This window comes from Manduca sexta, chromosome 15 (assembly GCF_014839805.1).
Source record: "Manduca sexta isolate Smith_Timp_Sample1 chromosome 15, JHU_Msex_v1.0, whole genome shotgun sequence".
Lineage (NCBI taxonomy): Eukaryota > Metazoa > Arthropoda > Insecta > Lepidoptera > Sphingidae > Manduca > Manduca sexta.
Window position 1 is genome coordinate 12,900,519 of NC_051129.1, and position 20,438 is coordinate 12,920,956.

Below are 20,438 nucleotides of genomic sequence, written 5' to 3' on the forward strand. Positions count from 1 at the left end.
ATTAGGATAAAAATTGAATAATTATGCCTAATAACCTCATCGTCCTATTTATTGAATAAATTAATTTATTTTAAATATATTATTCATGATTGATGTAATAAACAGATAACTTATAATGTAGGTAAATTCCAGCAAATATCAGAAAATTATGAACAACATCTTTTAAACATCCTTGAAATCACATTTTTTTAATATTGTTATTGGGTTTTGCGCCACGAATATTCCAACACATAAATATTTAATTACATTTAACCTTGACTTGTTTAATTACAACGATTATTATTAACTAGCGTTGCTCTCGTACGTTGGCGTCGGAATAAATTATTGTTTTTTTGTTGTTGTTAATTTTCATTTCACTGAAATATTTATAGATAATGTATTCAGCCTTTTCCATAGACCAAGGTACATAAAAAAATAAATACATATTAAAAAATAATGTGAACGTACATTTTGCATCAATAACATCGACTTAATGAATACAAAATAAATGTCAATATATTAGTAGTATCTACATAAAATTTAGGTCATAAAAACCACCCATTTATTAAGTAATCAGGCATAATATGTGTATAGTATACTTTAATATCTTATGTAATGCCGTGGTAAACACATGGTTCCTAATTATAAAAGTCAAAATTAACATATAAAAAGGCCGACACTACAAATATTTCATAAACGTCAACTTCTACTTAACAAGGAACTTCAAAACATAACGTATGACGTAACATTAGCATTAATATATGCATGTCATAATCTTCATTAGCACATAAGCGACATTTGAATGTAAATTTTGAAATAATAGCCATTCGTCTTAATAAATTACGTATATAAGAATTAATAGACCATACAGTTCGTTAGAGCAATGAAACGACAAAGCTTGGATATATATCCCTGCAGGTTCCTGAACATGTCAGTACCGTGGGCTATAACATAATAGAAAACTGAAATATTTCTTAATTTGTTAGTTAAACGGGAAGGATTTATTTGCAAATTTTGCCATTATTGATAGCCAAAAATCTAGTTATATTGGTGGAGGTCTATGTTCAGCAGTAGACTTTATTTGGCTGATAATGATGAAAAATCTAGTACACATATTAAATTTACAAGAAGTATGTTGGATGCCGCTTCCCGATATGCGAAAGGTTCTCCAGTCTTTTCATTCACCTGTATAAAAATGTATTAATACAAGTGTGTTTAGTTGAAACATTGATTGAAGTGTCAACATACAAACATTTGATGGTACCGTGAGAATAGATAGCCGCTTAAACATACACACGAACGTTCAGCCTGACCGCAGAGCAATAACCGTAAAAAATATTCATAAAAATTATCAACACATACGTGACTGTACCAACATTGTAGTTTAATGCACCACGGTTACATAATCGAGCGTAAAATTATGCCTTTAGTGGACTTTAGTAAAATATGTTGTTAAGTCATCATGGTTTAAGATATATTGACGCCAATGTTCCTGGGTATTTGAAGGTTAAAGAATCTCAAAATCACGCAGAGAATGCAGCGTCGTCTAGGGATTAGTAAATTAATGTTCCATACTCATCTTGCCAATTTATTGTTAAAAGAAATATGATTCTTACAATAATATTTGAAATCATTGGCCGAAAATATTTATTGTCAATCTTAATACGTATACATTTGCATATGAATTTGCGTGAGTACCAATAAAAAAAAATTCAAACGACTCATTCAAATAGTAAATACCGATTAACTTGTCCGCGGTCCAACCAATTAGTTATAAACCAGATATAATGTCAAAAAAACATAACCTGCTAACAAAGCTTGTCCGTGACATGTTCAACATTTCAACCTTCGTATGATATATGCTCGGATGTGTCAAATATTATGTAATTAATTATGAATAATTTATAACGCTTACAAAGATGACATATTCAATACTGAAATAGACAGCCTTTACTACAAAAAATCAAAGGCATTTAAGTATGGATTAGTTGGAGCTAGAGCCGGCAAGTCCGATCCCAGCAATAAATAAAGAATCGTTGCGTATTTATGCGGTTGTAATTCCAAAAGTTTATTTACTAATAGAAGGTCTAATTAGTTGTAACTCGACTTCGATGTTAATCAATTTATGACAATATTTAATATTATATTTCTGTTAGTGAGATAACAAAGGGACTCCTAAAAGTTATTGATTTTATTATAAAACTTATTTCAATGCAAAGGCTCATATCCATTTCCCATTCTAGATATAAATTCGATATGACATGCTTGCATCGTGCCTCAACACGTGAAACGAATCAAAGAACAGCATACATAATGTAACGTGAAGGATGGAAACTAAAATTGTTTCTGGCATTCAAATGTTTGGTCAAATTTTTAATATTAATCGAGTTCCGGATGTCACGTTTTAAAATTGGTCTTGCTAAGATGTTATTGTGCGTGATGATTTGGCTCTACGTGATAATATTCAAAATAAACATTGCTTGGCTTTATTTGACTTTGCTAAAAGACCTAATATTTTATTTAATATATAAATCACCACTCCATCTAAAATCAGCTATAAAATTCCAAAAAAATCTTTACTAGTTTGTTCTGACTGCTATCCTTCTTATTGTTAGTATTATTTTCACCGTCATTATAATGGACAGCTTCTGTCTATCCGATGTCACATTTAATATATCTGTGACTGGATAGAACAAATGACAAAATCGTAATATATCTTCAAATTATAATGGAAAGGTGTTTTACCTTAGAATGTTTTTAGGGTGTAAGATTTTTTATTTATTCGATATTTAATAAAAATATTTTTTGTCCACAGACGCGGTTGCACAGAACTGCTGACAGCGGTCACAAGAGTAAAACACGAAGAAGACTGCAAATTCGACACAATGATTTGCCCTATCACCGCAAACTGCTGCTCCGTACCTTTCGAAGAATTATCATCACACTTACAAGCTAATCACAATATAATCGCCGTCTACTCACAGAAAATAAAGATATTAATAGAGAACTTCCAGACAAAACTAAAGAAGACTGCCTGCTGCAGAACGAAGTACAAGATTATCCTCCTTCATCAGAAGAGCGCTTTCATAATCAAAGTCTGCATCTACAACTACCACGTGAGAGTGGAAGTGATGAGAAGAAAGTTAGGATACATAGCGGACGCGAAATCAGAAAGCAAGAAAAGCGAATATTGCGCCTTGATAGAATTCCAAAGCAAGGCTCTTTGTACAAAATCTGCGATACTCATAGAGAACGAGGCTTACGGCAAAAAGGCAGAAATACAATGGAACGACGTCATCATGAAAGCTGACAATGATGAAGCAATAACAATTCACGTAAACATAGGCAAATCAGAATCGGAAATGTTGAGAAAGGATTACCAGGAGTCGTAGCCGTGGAGGCCAATATCATTCCTGTAGCCATGCATTTAGGTTTAAATGTTAATGAACTGTCATACAACGATGTTAACGCTCGTGTATTGATTGAATATCGTATACACGGCGTGCAGTGATCTTCTGTGATCAATATAGAGATCGTGATATGAATCTTGATGAAGGTTTCCCTTCAAGTGTGGGTGAGATCGACTGATATAGCATAAACGTACTTATCATAGTGTTTAAGATGTTAATGAAGACAATAAACTTGTAGTATTTTCTTAAGTATTTGCATTTTCATTGGAGAATGGGAGGAGATAATAAAATTACGAGGGCTGTTGAAATTCTTCTGAGTTTTCATTTACCTCTCGTTTCAAAGAAGCGTTTAAACGTTTAAATGAATTCTGCGAAATTGAGTAATTCATCCAATGGGTAACCTATTTAACAATAGCGCTCTTTAAATTTCCTAAAAGTATAATTTTGAAGCATTACTTAGAAACATTACGTTAGCTCCGGATGTTTAAAGTATAGTAAATATCAAATAGTTATTTTAACATCGCGGAAAATTTCATCCGATTTTAAATTATACTTGCTGGTAGTTAGTAACGATAAAATAAAAAAAAATCGTAGTCTATATTATAGATAAAATTATAATATATTAAAAATTTTACTTATTCTTTACATGAAAAATTTAATTACCATTTATAATTTTTACTTATCGTATCCTGCTTTTTTATATCTGCACAAGATTTGTTGACATTATATTTAAATAGTCTTGTACTGATACGAATAAATATAATTTTCACCTTTTAAATCAATAATATCCTGGCCCGGAACTAATTTTTACTAGCTACACCGGCTTGATCTCACTAAATTGGTCTTAACATTTAATTCCTCGACCTTTTAATACGAAAAAAGTTCATAAACAACACAACTTACGGCACTAAAGTTCGTCAGTAATACCTCTTTGAAACAATTCCGAGGAGCGCAGATTTCTCCAACATAAAATTTTAATGAGTTTATATCCATAATTTCTTTGTTTAATTTCTTAAGAGTTGGAAAACGAGAAACATTATTTTGCATTCACATAATCCAATATATCTTTTTATCACTCACCTCATTTTCTGTGTGATTTGGTTAAATAAACTGCCACATCTTTAGCACAAAATCCTGGCATAAAACAAAGTATTTTATTCATTTATTCTCTCATTAGCGATTATCGTCTTACTGTAAGGCCAAAGCCTCCCTTAGGACCTTCCATAAAACACTATCTAAATCTTTCCGATATACATCAATCTTAAAAGTACAAAGTGTCTATGTCGTCATATGTCCAAACTATATCGAGTCTCAAATGGAAATAAAATATTTATGAGCTACAAGCTATTAAAAATAAGCTCAGACAAAGTCATATTTGAGTTTTCTGCTTAGTATCAGCCGGGAGTTTGGAATTTGTGCCCGATATGGTGATAGACGCGCTCCCTATCACATCATGGGACAGAACACTCTTGGCGAAAAGTAGGTGCCCTGGTGGCCTCTTCATACCACTTCGGGGTTAAATGCGTGTTATATAAAGATTAAAACTTATCGAATAATTTATATATGTATATGAACAAAGCTGTTAGAGCATTTTGAAAAGGTCCAAACCCTATCACACACTGGAACACGCAGCTAAAATCCACTGTTAACACGATACAGTAACAAACTTACATGAACTAGGGCTGGATGTTAAAATCGTAACAGGTCGGTTAACTAGGACGAATAACGGCCGCCTTGTTAGGATTCCGCTCACGAAAACGCTCGGCTCCATTGTCACGCGAGATCTTTCAGCTTTATTGACACTGAGAAAGTAGCATGTGAGGTCGACCTTGGTTTGAATTGAAATGTCGGAAAATAAGGATGTAGTATTTAAAAATAAACTAAATAGTAGTCTCATGTGCAACTGACGGTTTAGTACTGTAGTCTATCTCCACCGATACAGGATGTTGACTGGTATGAAAAGCAAGACGGGCAGTGTAACACATTCAATATCTTATGATAAAGAGTACAGTTCGACGCAGTGCAAATTCGCATTTCAATATCCAAAGTTATTGTTTCGTTTACAAAAGACATAACCAAAACAGTAAATAAATTTCATAATTTCTAATTGATGCTTGCAAATATAAATATTACTCGTACCCAATAGCTGGATGGACAAAAACATCCGATTACTTATTCATGTTGTAAAATGGTCGCGTTATATTTCTTCATGGTAAATTTACACGGTAATTAAGTTTCCCTGTCCGAAATAATAAAAGAAAGTGCTACTAATAATACACTTAACCTTATGAATGAAACATTTAATTAAGTTTTGTAGCCCCGAAAAGCAACTAAAGTACTGACAGTTAAACAGGCCGGCATTATAGTGTCGAGTAGTGAGGAGTAGTTAATAGGCATCTGTTGTCGATTGATACTCTACCTGCTCCACTTACGGTCAGCATGAGATATCATGTATGGTGTTATGTATGAGATATATGTACGGTATAGTGATAACTTAACCGTACATATAGGATATTCTATTAATAAAATAAATGACAAGACGAGCAAGCCGCTTACTACATGGGAAGTACTACATCTACCTATTCAGAAATTTACCGCGCAGGTCTTTCTCATACATTTAATGTTCTGTATTATAATCCTTCAAAAATTACACTAATAACACATCACATAATATCATGACTGTACCCACGCTTTCGCCATGCAAAGGGGTATGCGGAGATGCAGCAAGAGCACTCACTTTTCTATCACCAATTACTGTTCAATTTTAGGAATGTCTCAATGACGAGATCAGTGAGGTGCCACGCAATACTTTGTAATTCAAAGTTCTTCGTAGAATTATTACTGAGGCATACCAAATAGACATCACGTCATTGAATTCTATAAAAAAGATTTTTAATGACTAACTATATTATTTACACATCTTTGACGTCAAGTGAATTCGTTAAACGAAGAAGGTTCTGGATGATTAATTATCACCGAATATATTAAAATATTTTATGGTGATCAAAGACAACAGCAGTGGTGGTACTAGGAGATGGTAAACAGAGTAACGATAAAGGCCTCCCGTTGCAAGAGCTACTAAAAAATCATTACTCTTTTTCGGCCATCTAGTAAAAGGCCATTCAGAGATCTAGTAGTAATTAAGGCTACTACATTAAGTAGCACAATAAGACAGACTGACCGTAAAAAACAGCGACATAACTGTAAAATTACAGGTTTTTCATTTCACATTGGCACACTATCGATACAGAATCGTGACAGTCGTGTTATCGTATAAGAAATTTATACGTACATAGCGATTGGAAAGTATGACGTCATTCAAGTATTGTCACATGTTCGATTTCTACAAAATGTTAGTCATACGTGTCCTTATTTCAGACAGGTAGACAGTATTTCGATGCCTGAAAAGCAATCATATTTAAGCGACAATTATACCGAAAATGCATGCTATAAATATTTAGAATCGACTATGTTTCTGCGTAATTTGATCTAGGTTTTGTAGGTCTAGGACAATTTTAATATCATTAGTCTATATCTTTATAAAATAAAAAGTTGAATTGTTATGAATTTATATTAAAATCGAAACATTAAATCACTCAAATATACTCAAAAATTTACTGATTGTCGCTTAGATATTATTGCCTTTTAAGCGTCGGTTTGTTACAGATGATTTTGGAAACGTCTTTGGTCTCCTGGAAAATGATTAACACCCCCCAGAAGCATACAATATCTAAAATCTTCGAAGCGTCACCCGCAAATCTATTTCGTTAAAAGTACCAACGCAGTAAATAATAAAGGACAACGCTTTCTGCGTGGAATTAATACTTGATATTATTGCGATAGGTATGCCATCTATTGTAACATGGGAAGGGTATAAACTCGAAGTCTGTATACGTTAGTAGTGTTTCTACACACCACTTCGGCAATAAAAATAGTGTATGCGAAACTCTGAACGAATAATTCGAATTTATTTACTTACTAGCTTTTGCCCGCGGCTCCGCCCGCGTTATAAAGTTTGTCCGGCTTAAGTTTTCCGTTATAAAAGTAGAAGTTTCCCGGGAGCCTATGTTCTTCCCAGGGTCTCAAACTGTCTCCATACCAAATTTCATCTTAATACGTTGGGTAGTTTTTGAGTTTAACACGTTCAGGCAGACAGATGCAGCGGGGGACTTAGATTTATAATATATTTTTTAGAACTTTTTATGAGGAAACATCCCGTCATACATCATTGTTGCATTAACTTTAACCGTTTAGGCAGCGCACGCAACGGAAGCTCTCAAAACTAATAAATTGTCCCCGTTTTTGCAACATGTTTCATTACTGCTCCGCTCCTATTGGTATATAGCGTGATGATATATAGCCTATAGCACTCGACAAATAAAGGGCTATCCAACACAAAACGATTTTTTCAGTTCAAACTGGTAGTTCCTGAGATTAGCCATTACTGCTCCGCTCCTATTGGTCATAGCGTGATGATATATAACTTAGAGCACTCCACAAACAAAGGGCTATCCAACACAAAACGATTTTTTCAGTTCAAACTGGTAGTTCCTGAGATTAGCCATTACTGCTCCGCTCCTATTGGTCATAGCGTGATGATATATAACTTAGAGCACTCCACAAACAAAGGGCTATTCAATACAAAAAAAAATTCAGTTCGAATCGGTAGTTCCTGAGATTAGCCATTACTGCTCCGCTCCTATTGGGTATAGCGTGATGATATATAGCCTATAACACTCCACGAAGAAAGGGCTATCCAACGCAAAAATAATTTTTCAGTTTGGACCGGTAGTTCCTGAGATTAGCCATTACTGCTCCGCTCCATTTGGGTATAGCGTGATGATATATAGCCTATAGCACTCCACGAATAAAGGGCTATCCAACGCAAGAAGAATTTTTCAGTTTGGACCGGTAGTTCCTGAGATTAGCCATTACTGCTCCGCTCCATTTGGGTATAGCGTGATGATATATAGCCTATAGCACTCCACGAATAAAGGGCTATCCAACGCAAAAAGAATTTTTCAGTTTGGACCGGTAGTTCCTGAGATTAGCCATTACTGCTCTGCTCCTATTGGGTATAGCGTGATGATATATAGCCTATAGCACTCCACGAACAAAGGGCTATCCAACGCAAAAATAATTTTTCAGTTTGGACTGGTAGTTCCTGAGATTAGCGCGTTCAAACAAACAAACAAACAAACTCTTCAGCTTTATATAATAGTATAGATATAGAAGTATAGATAGATAATCCAATTACACATGAATACACTAAAATAATACAAACTACAAAGAAGTCGTATGAACTTTATAAACCGCTCACGTAAATAGAACTTCGCTGAGACGTACCAACAAATGTGTTATATTTTTTAAGTCTTACATTCTTACATCATAAAACAAGCAATATACGACTAGAATAATGTAGGTACTTAAATGTTTTTAGTTTCGTTGAAGATATTTCAATGTTTTTTAGAGTTCCGTAGTAATCTTTATATGTTTTCAGAACAGGCATTCAGCACTCGTAGCTTCATATTTGGAAATTTATTCTACTAATTTAAAATAATTCCAGTTAGTAATTAGTAACATGTTATCGTTGTAGTCGGGTGACTATTACATTTAATGAGTCTTTTAATGAATGATGTAAACAAAAACTTTAAATGTAATTTATAAACCTTGTAGTTTCTTTGGATATTTATAAATTCTAACTAACCATAGTGGATGATTCAATACTCGTTTAGATACAGTTGAGTAGTCTTAAACTACATGCGTAATTTTACCAAAATAAAGTAATTTTTAAACCCCTTATTAAAGGAACCTATTATTCTTTGAATATTAACGTTTATCGACCAGGGCCCTTATTCTGTATGGTAGTGTGAACGCGTAACGCGGCCGTGTCATGTTATCTTCGAGAAATGTGCGTGGAATGGTATTCTGTAAGCCAAATTTCTATAGTCCTAAACATGATGCGTTGTGTTACGTGCTTGTTACGCACTGTTATAATAACGTGCGAGATAGAGAATAAGGGCCCAGGGCCCTTATTCTGTATGATAGTGTAAACGCGTAACGCGGTCGTGTCATGTTATCTTCGAGAAATGTGCGTGGGATGGTATTCTGTAAGCCAAATTTCTATAGTCCTAAACATGATGCGTTGTGTTACGTGCTTGTCACGCACTGACAAAATAACGTATGGCATAGAGAATAAGGCCCCTGTTTTCATTGATTCGTATACAATGTTTACTCTATTTCGCAAATGCAATTGACTAGTTGAGGCACCAATAATAAACAGCATTGAAAGACTACGTAGTGTTCAGTTCCAGATCACAGGGCCCTCAAAAAGTGCTGGTTGGTACCAGCATAGTGTTTTTAGTCTCTAAAAAGTCAAAAGCCCGTCTATTGACAACATTTCAAAATGTAAACGTGCCTAAAACAAAAATACCGTTTCTTAATTTTTCTACTCTGAGTTTGATTATGATTTTTTTATATTTTTTTAATACTTAATTTCGAAGAAAAGAATTAAAAACCGAAAAATGCTTCATGTCGTCACATATACGGTTGAATGAAATAGTTCCTCGGTCCACCTTACTATTTATTTTAAAAAACTAAGACACCGTCATTTGTCAATATCAAATGTCAATATTACAATAGATACGTCACAACTGTAACTTTCAAAGAGAGAGACAGAAACAAAAAGTCATTTCGTTTTGAGCCGTATATGTGACGTCATTTTGAGATTACGTCGTTTTAGAATAAAACAAAATTCAAAGTGAAAATCATGAATGAAAATATCTGCATTTCAGAAAAAGAAAAAGTACGGGTCTCATAATTTTAGATCTAGTTTCATAAAATATAAACATTTGGGTATGTTGGAAAATTTAATTGTTGTCAATTGTGAAAGGATAAGATTTTCCCAATGGACAAAAAATTATGAATGTCATAAAAATCCATATTCCTGGGTAAAAATATTCCAACACTGTCCGGGATGGTGTACACGTGCGGAAAGTTTTATATTAATCTGGCGCGACGCGAGTTACCAACAAACTTCGTTTACTCGTTCATTATACTAGAATATTCGCTTGTTTAGTTTCGTTGTTAATTGTATAGTGGCATGTATTTCCTGACATGATTCGAGATTTTAGAGAAGGTAATTTCTATAAGAGATCATCACTATCTAAGACGTCTTCCAAACTAGATCTTAAAGGTGGCAAGTTATCTAGCTGCTTTGAACATGTCGATCTGGAAATCTTTAGAGACTTCAGCAGTGAACATATTTTTAATGATGGTAAATGTACGTAAGTACGTAATGACTTTTAAAAAATAGAGAAGTACTTGAAAGTGTGAATATCTATCAGTACCGAAGGGTGAAATTTTTCAAAAGGTATATCCAAGCAAAAAACATTGCCTTAGTTAACATATCGCGGCCAATTTAACAGAAAACAAAAACTTAGACAAACGGAAATAAACCCTAAAGTGAAGATAGGAATCGGGTTGTATGGACGCTTCGCCACTGATATTGTCTTTTGTCTTTTAACCTATCGTCTCTAAAACGTAGCCACGCAAAACCCTCGATAAAACCCGAGCAATACCTTTCCCTTCTCAAAGAACTTTTGTCCTTATAATCATAACTTTAAACAGCGCCGCGATAAAATCTATAAATCCCTTCCAAGCAATTGACCAGGAATAGAATTTGCGGCCCCTTTCGTTTAGATATTACCACCTGAACCACCTCCGTAAATCGGCTCCATCATCTTTAAACGCTCGTTATGTTTGCAAATGACGGACAAAACTACCAAAAAGGATGGGAAATTCGTGATTTAAAAAGGTTTGGAGATCTAAGGAAGCGGGTGCTTTTGTTGGGAAGGAAACGTCATGTTTAAAAAATTTGAAGATGAAAAAGATCTTAGTATTTTAGCTTTGAAAGGTAATTAAGATAATATTATTAAAACTACGCGAGATATATTAAATTAGTCGATAGCAACACTATAATTTAGATTATATTATTTAGAATCATGGGAAACCTCAATTTATTGCAAACTAATAAAAAAGAAATTAACACCTTCGACCAGACACAAGTGATAACATAATATAATAGTGTAAACTTATGCTGAAATGTTATATCAAGATCTGTGTCGATGGCATATTTTACGCGACTTAAACGTGTAATAACCGCGACGTAAGCATAACATGTGTACCTGTACTTTTTTATAAAAAATAATTGTGTGCGCCGCAAAGTTGCGTTCAGCGTATAAAATACACCATTAGGGGCGATCCCCTAAGTCCTTATCGAAACTACCTATATATTATCCGAATACTGTTATCGGTTTAAAGTTTTTTAATTCCTCTGCAGTATAATAATTCATGCAAATCCGTGCGTCACGGAAAATACTTCAAACAATCACGGCAATAGTGCAATCCGTTACCTTAAATCAAGGATTTGGTAAATACTTCCATATTCTACTCAGTATTAATCCATATGCAAATTACTCCATCAACTTTTGGTGAACGAACAAAATCTTCCAAATTAAACCAATCAATGTAATAGCTATGGTAACGAACAATTTTACGATTGGTATCAAGAAGCAGGTATTAACACTACTCCTAAATTCGACATTTCCTAATATTGACAACAGTCTAAAGTGCCATTTCGTAATGCACCACAACTGTTTACACTTGTATCAGTTAAAGTTACAGTTTGGCAGTTATCTTCAAACATCTGAATTACCTCCTCATCCGGTCTTACTCCAATTCACCTTATTAATGTTTCTTTTCTATTAATCTACAGCTTACCTCAGCAGCAATGTACGCCGGTATGACTGAGAGCAGCAGGCGCTCCTGTTGCTCTCTCTCGCATTCCAACTTTACTCTCTGCTCCAGGCAGGTCCTGGTGCCCGCGAAGGTGTTCCTGTGGGCTCGCTCGGTGAGCGCCCGGTAGTAGACGCCGATGCCGCTCGCTGACAGGAGGAGGATCAGCTCGCAGATTAACTAGTGAGAGAATAATGATGTTAATATTGTTAGCATCTTCATAGTTATCGAAAGATTAGGTCTCAAGGGTATTGTCAAGAATCCACATTACTACATAACCATTAGAACATGTTGACAAATAAACAACTAAGTCCCTTGATATCAATTTTCAACACACGCTAAGAGTAATAGAATAAAATTGTGGAAACTTTGTTCTACAGAGATGGAGCATTACTCTAAGCTTGTTTTCAATTATTATTAGGACATCTGCGACCAAATCTATAGCTATATTATAATATAATTTAATCTTCTACCTACATTTTGTCAAGAATGTTGCAATAATAATTGGTTTGAGAATCGAATCCAAGATCTCCTAGTAGACAGCAACACTATATGTTACACTAGGCCGATAAAGCCACATGAAATGCTATTGCAATATGTTTTATAAAACCCATAGATATTTTAGTAACCAGAAATGATGTAAATAAGACGTTTTATTGAATTTGAACCAATATCATCGCAGTTTAGTTTAAGGTCTTGCGTGTTACACTTACAAGCGTTTCGTGTGCGCAGCGTTTATTTTCGGGTTTTTATAGCTATTTAGCACGAAACTATCGTCTCGTGTCTTTTTAGCTAACGACGCAGTTTCGGATATTTATTAGCGTAGATGAAGAAGCGATTCTTTACATCATGCCGAGAAGGCCGTCTACTTTGGGTAATTTTTACAAGTAAATAATATAATGTGATAATTTTCCAATTATCTGAGAACACGTATATTACAAAATAAGTGAATTAGCTAAGAAGATATACATTGATATATACTAATATTATAAGGAGTAGAATACTAGAACAGAATCACTACTCAACCGATTTAGATTTTTTTCACTAATAGGAAGCTACGTTACTCCTGAATGCTAATCCCGAATGCTATAGGCAACTTGTTATCCTGGGAAAATATTTATCCCAGAAAACGTTATGACGCGGGCGAAGCCAAGTTTTTAATATAATTGTAGATTCCAATTCGGGTTACCCTTATTCATTCCAACGCATCGCACACATCTGTGTTTTAATACAAATGGAAACGATGTTCAGTTGAAGTTAGAATGCCTGCTATTTACTCTCAAAACACTTAGGTCAGAGTGAGGTTAGTACACTTAGACACTTAAGATGCAGTTACTGTAATGAATCCTAGATGTAATATTCTTCTGTAATATTCCTTTCTGGAATCTGAAATAATTGAGCACGTATGCTATCTTGCGTATAATTTAAAAATAAAAGTATTTTTTTTTATTCTGCGTCGGTAACGTATATTCTTAAGTTTTTTGTTTACATATCGCAAATTTAATTATCATAAAAGTATATATATTATGAGATTATGTCTATTTTAGACCAATGCCTGTGAAAATATACTTTAAATAAAATATTTTTGCAGCTACGTATTATATTATCCATTTCGTTCACGCAACTGAACGGTGTCCTTTTCACCTTAAAAAATGTATGGAATTATATTTAAAGTTGTTATTTTCGAGAAAAGGGCAATGAAATTTTCATGAGAATTTATAAAAGTCATACGAATGTCATTATTATAATCAAAAACACATATTTATATATTCCACGGCAGGATAAAGCCCTACTTAGTTTTAATCAAGTTAACAATCACCACTAGAACTTGATATAAACAAAAGATATTTCCTTCGTGGTTAAATTTAAAAGTTCTGACATTTGCGTCCGATGCTCGTGGAATGCAATCTTCGTCAGAGATTCAAGAGCTTAATGCAGTAATATTGTCAGACCTTGAGTTTTAATGCGTGCTCCTAGGTACCTAGTTTATTTATAATATTTGTTGTTCACTATTTCATAATCCAAGATTATCCAAAGATCATGAAGATTACGCTTCGCTATAAATCATAACACAAGACAATTGTTTTGTAAATTCCATTCATTGGCAGCTATTCAACTCGGTGGGAGCTCAAAGCGAACCTTTTTAATGAAAGCGCCTGACAGGCAACGATAAGCAATTGTCTAATTGTGAATCGTTGCTCTTTTACATAAGCAGGCGCAGATGCATTGTGATTTGTGAGAAATGCATTTTATTTTTGTATTGTAATTTATCCCGAATTCAGCTTAATGCTTTAACACTTCGTAAGTTTAATGGATTTAAAAATTACTGATGCGTAATAATTAAATTAACGTGTTTTATTTAATAAATAATAAATTTAATAAATCCAGCTCAATAATGTTTAAATTTAATAAATCCAGCTCAATGCATCATGGGTAAAGACTTGGATTTGGCCTTTACTTTGAAAGCGATTTATATCATATTTAATAACTTTTGCAATAATATATACACAGTTATAATCTAGATTTTCCAAACCCGGTATAATGCTCTATATATTATTTATTTATAAGTACTGCTATTTTATTAAAATGTGACAAGTAGTTTATGGTAAAATTGTGTACAAAACTGTTGCAACTGACATTGCGGTTAGTCAGTTTGCCTCTGTTTTAGCTCGGTACACTTCCAAGCTTTTGTAACAAAGGCAGAAACGTAAGTAAAATGTGGAAATTAGAACGTAATATAAATTATATAGGATGAACTGTTGTACACCCGGAAGGCATGCTTTGTTACAATAAAACCTGTTGAAAGCCTAAGACGGGCACAGTTCCTGCGGCATTAGTTCGATTACTAAGACCAACATTAAAACTTATGACTTATGTTTTATGTGCAGGGGGGACGAATTACGAATCAAATAGCGAAACCCCCCCCCCCCCGTCACACTATGTAAGACACTAATTCTGCACCAAGTCGATAATTAGATATACAATCTCAATTCATTTGGAAAAAAAATCATAGGTGCATTATACACAACAAACAACACAAAATGCGCACACAGAGTTCCTATCCAATAGAAGCCCTGATGCCTAAACAATATGAACTCTTAAGCACGTATTTCTTTAGGGTCTCCACCCTGTATCAATCCAAAGGGATTCAGAATCTCATCTGGCCTGGTTGGACAAGAGCTAGATTGAGTCAAAACTCGACATATCAGCGATTCATTGCATCTCTACCTACCCATTAAGGAATAATAACTTAAACATATTACTGGTAAGTAGGTAGGTCTATCATATGTGAGAGTCCACCTGGATAGGTACCACCGCAATGTCTATTTCTGCCGCCAATCAGCAGTGTGTAATCACTGTTGTGTTCCGGTTAAAAGGACATTGTAGCCGGTGTAACTACTGGACATAATAAGACTTAACATCTCACGTCTCAGGGTGGCGAGCGCAGTGGAATACCGAAAAATACTTCGTAATTCAAAGTGTTGGGTGGTGTTTCTACTGTTTATGGACGGTCGCATCGCTTACAATCAGACGAACGGAAAGCTCGTCTCGTCATTCAAAGCAATAAATATATAGTATATAAATGAGCCGCACGTATATTATTCCGGTTCAGGAAATTGTTCGCGATGAATCAACGCCAGCCAAATTTGAATGTGTAATTGCATTAATGATGTTCATTTCATTCCTTAATTAACCCTTATCACTTCCCTTATACATGTAAATATAACTTGTTTGAGCATACATTACATTTTGGCAGAATATTGATTCGGTTTTTTTTTAAGCAGCAAATTTGAGTCGTGGAAATCCATTCCAAGTCAAGCAATAAATTATGTAAATTATGATAATCAAATAGATAAGTGACTGTGTGTGAACCCACTGTACTACATGACGGTCCGCGGACGGGGATCGATAGAATGTCGACTGCAGAGAGCTGATTACCCGTTGCCAGTCGACACAATTATGCCGGCCTATTTAAAACCAAATATAGGTTGAACACAGAGTGATCCCTGGACGCAATACACTTACTTCGGTCTCTGTGTACAGTCGTCGCTATCCAAGCGAATATAAATATATTATAATATCATTAGCCCCGTATTATATACTGTACCACTGCTGGGCACGGGCCTCCTTCTACTGAGAGGGATCAGGCCTTAGTCCACCACGCTGGCCTAGTGCGGGTTGGTAGACTTCACATACCTACGAAATTATTATGATATGATATGTACAAACTTGTTGATAAAACTGTGTCTCCTCGCCTTCAGGACGCAAGCCCAACGCGAGCGCTATGTAGGCCGCCGTCAGCACCGCAGCGACGCCCAGCGCCACCGACCGCGCTATAGGCATCATTGTGTGCACCATCTATAACCAAAAGAAATATCTTAAAAACAATTGCACATCACGCCTTTATTCCTAAAAGGGTAGGCACAGATGCAACCTCAATCACTGTTCGTATATACCTTCCCGTGATTTGATAGGGGACGAGCCTGTAATGGTTATAAATATTATTAAGAAGCGGGTAGTTACAACTAGGACTGCACGATGCTAAAAAAATAAACTAGTTCTCAACAGACCATCAGTGTGTTTGCTTACTTCAGAGCCTATCACCATAATGGACACAAAGTCTAGACTTCGGGCTAATACTGTGTTAAAATCCCAATATCACTTTGCCCGAACCGGGATATGAACCCGGTACTTCAGAGCGGTCTTCATATGGCACACGGTCATACGACCGTCGACTACGACATTGAGACAATAAAAAAAATATTATTTACATCTAATGGTTTTTTAATCAATACTGTTAAGGCATCATATTCTGTATTGTAGCCTATTATGAGTTAACAAAATGCAATAATATTCTAAATCAAAACCTAAACACGATAAAATAGTAGATCTTCGGCACATTTGTAAGCGTCTGTGCACAATTTAAGTTTATATGTATCAACGAATAGGTTACAATATAATAACTGAATAATGGTATCATTCAACTTAGTCCCTTAGACAACAACAACACAGGTCGTTGACCCACTAGGCACTGCGTGCCAGGGAAATGCTAATCCAACCCAAATTCAAAACAAAACACACAAGTACTCGCTGAAATTAACAATTAACCCAAATTTGCGACAATTATTTTATTGTATTGAATGGCAAGACAAGCAATTTTGAAGGTAAGCAATACGACTGTTAATTATTATTAGTCGAAACACAATAATTTGAACTTTAATAACATATCATTGTGAGACACTGCACTGTGGTCATCTACGAAACAAGATCTTTGTTGGTGGTAGGATATATTTTATAAACGCCCAGATAGCGACCACCGTAGACAAGGTGTTAAAACTCGCCATAATGGCCCACGTAAGTTTGTCGCATTACGGGAGATTACCCTATGCATATCCGGTTCCAATAGGCCGGCATAATCGTATGGACTGTCGAGGAGTAATCTCGTCAGTCAACATTCTATCGGACCCAGCCCCACTTACCATCGGAGCAGTAGGATCACTCTGCCATGCTCGAATAAAAAAAATTCCTAAAGCTGGCTTGCACGACTCACTAAATATTATTAACGCAAAATTTTAATCATAGTGCTGTCTTTGTTTTTTTCTAATGAATGACAGCGATAGCACGAACTTTGAAATATATTTAGCTCTTAATATAATATACTGAGTAAGTCGCTTTGCAAGCCACCCTACATCTCACAATTCGCAAACAATACAGTGTCCCCAAACTTACTACATATTGCACTGCATATAGATTGAAGTTGACAAATATCTACCAACACTGGCTCTCGCAAGAGATACCACAAATGTACGTAAACAAGCTTCATAAATCGCGATCGAGACGTAGCGTTTTATCGTGCAATTTATTGTGATTTATGCACGCCCTATAAGCATATCAAGGTAAAGAGAAATTGAATTCAGCGCTCCAGAGCCTAGGCGGAAGCGGGTGGTGTTTTGATCTAAAAGGTATAGAAAGCTTAAGGCCATAATTGCTATAAACATCAAGGGGTATGTACTAAGCAAATACAACAAAATATTAACCCTATGATGTAATAGAAGACTACATGACTTTTGAAACAAACATATTAATTGAATCAGGTTTCTTTTATAATTTTGCCATCTACATTAGATAAATTAAAAACCACACAAATCGAGGTGGTAAGACAAGTGAAGTAATTGGTAATACAAATTACAACGCAACACCAATACTGTCGAAACCAACACTTTATATAATTGTACATAACCGCCGCTGCGGGACGTCACCGAGCGCTGAGCAAATTGAATTTTAGATGTTTTTTCTTTTGCTGTTCACTGGATTGCAACCTTTGATACGAGCGAACTTATTCTTGCTTCGACGTTGTCATTTTTGATTCATTTGGCTGTGGGTTCTTTTAGTTCAGAGAAAATTGCGAAAAATGTAAATGTTTTGTTCTCAAACACAGTTACGTTTATTTTTACTTTAAGTTAAATGGTTTCTAATAGGTAGTTAGTATGAAAATAGAAGTTAGAATTGGGAATTAGTCTGTGTTTGTCGACATAGTTATTTGGGAAAAAAAGAAATGTTAATTTTCGAAAACAAAATTGTTTCGTTCAGGTTTTTTTCGAGTAGTTACATTGTTTCTAATACATAGTTCTTATAGAGGAAAAAGAATTTAAAATTGGATATTAAAATTGGAATTTAGTGTTAGTACAACATAGTTATTAAACATTTTGTTGTATTAACTCGATAAAAATGCAAGCATTGAGGTGGTAATCGCATCGATTTTAATACTATGGATAGGAAGCTACCAAACATCTATCAGCTCATTATACCAGTATATTAAGGAGTGTATAATCACTGCAAAATATATTAATTCGAAAAACGGGACTGAAGTGGAGGATAACAATGTTAAATATTTTATTACTAACGCTGTTTATACAATCTAAGACTCCAAACTGGAATGCCTAAGTAGCTGTCTAACTAAATTCCTACCTTTGCAAACATATTTCCTATCAATAGAGTAAGTATCGGCTTCTCTTTTAAAAATAATCACTTTTAAAAGAGAAGCCGATATTTACACTATTAAACTTATTTTATAATAAACCATATAACGTAAATAGTATAAATGCTACTACAAAGCACTGAAAATCCGGCTCGAGTGTCATCTATGATTGTGTATTAGCTTGCACGCTGGCTTCACGCTGCCTGGAAGTCTAAGATAATATATTGCAAAAGGTATAGCTGCGAATCATAAATCTATTAAGGGTGAGGTCGTCAAGGGGTGGAATTGGCTGCCAATCAAACACTTGAGTACGCTTAGCCGCTGGCGTGTGGAAATTAAATGAAGATGGAGATCGTTCTTAATGAAAGATTTTGAGTTATGACTTCATTTTTTTATAAATATATCAACTTGTACCATTTTGACTGCCTCGGTGGCGTAGGTGTATTGCATGTCCGGTACAATAGCGCTCTGAGGTCCTGGGTTCGAATCCCGGGTCGGGCAAAGTGATATTTGGGTTTTTCTGCTCAGTATCAGCCCGGAGTCAGGAATTTGTGCCCGATATGGCGATAGGCTCGCCCCCTATCACATCATGGGACGGAACATACTTGGCGAAAAGTGGGTGCCCTAGTTGCGCCTCTGCATACCCCTTCGGGGATAAAATGCGTGATGTTATGTATGTATGTAACTTGCACCATGTACTAGTATAAAAGTATGAAAATTATTCATACTTATAAATGCGAAAGTAACTTTGTCGATTTGATACGCTTCCACGGCCGTTCTTTTAAACTGATTTTGATGAAATCTTATGTCGATATAATTTAATATCCTGGAATGAACATAGACTACGTTTTAACCCGGGAAAATAGATAGTGAGAGTAAAAAGGGCGGGGGGACGAATTACGTATCAAATAGCGGACCTCGTCCCTCAATATGTGAGACACAATTTTTATATGTTAAATATAATAAAGTCTATTTCGAACCATAAAAAAGAGTAAATAAAAGAATATACTGGAGAATAAGATTATATTGACTCTCTACGTTACATAATATTGTAACGTCGAGTGTTTATGGCTGAAGAGAATAGTGCGTGCGCGATAAACATTAGCGGCGAAAGGGGCCATATAATACAGTTCCTGTCAGCTCACCATTGCAATAGTATGGAATAAACTATACATTTGTAATAGACATAGTTTTCTCTTTTAAAATTGTTCACTATTTTCTATTAGTTAATAGTACTAACTAACTAACTCTATAATTTAAAGTTCTCTATTCCA

General features: G+C 35.0%; 2 protein-coding genes across 4 annotated transcripts in view; one reads left to right on the plus strand and one right to left on the minus strand.

Moving 5' to 3' along the window:
* Window positions 1–3,697, plus strand: part of LOC115453596 (E3 ubiquitin-protein ligase SINA-like 11) — a 48,425-nt gene extending 44,728 nt beyond the window's left edge. For both annotated transcript variants that reach the window (XM_037438850.1, XM_037438851.1), the window contains exon 5: window positions 2,795–3,697. In XM_037438850.1, the coding sequence (XP_037294747.1) occupies window positions 2,795–3,371 (577 nt within the window). In that variant the 3' untranslated portion in view covers window positions 3,372–3,697. The remainder of the gene's footprint in view (window positions 1–2,794) is intronic.
* LOC115452886 (adenylate cyclase type 2) overlaps window positions 1–20,438 on the minus strand; it is a 210,285-nt gene that overhangs the window by 109,250 nt on the left and 80,597 nt on the right. For both annotated transcript variants that reach the window (XM_037438848.1, XM_037438849.1), the window contains exons 4-5: window positions 16,416–16,544; window positions 12,171–12,365 (exon numbers count right to left, since the gene is read on the minus strand). In XM_037438848.1, coding sequence (XP_037294745.1) covers window positions 12,171–12,365; window positions 16,416–16,544 — 324 coding nt within the window. The remainder of the gene's footprint in view (window positions 1–12,170; window positions 12,366–16,415; window positions 16,545–20,438) is intronic.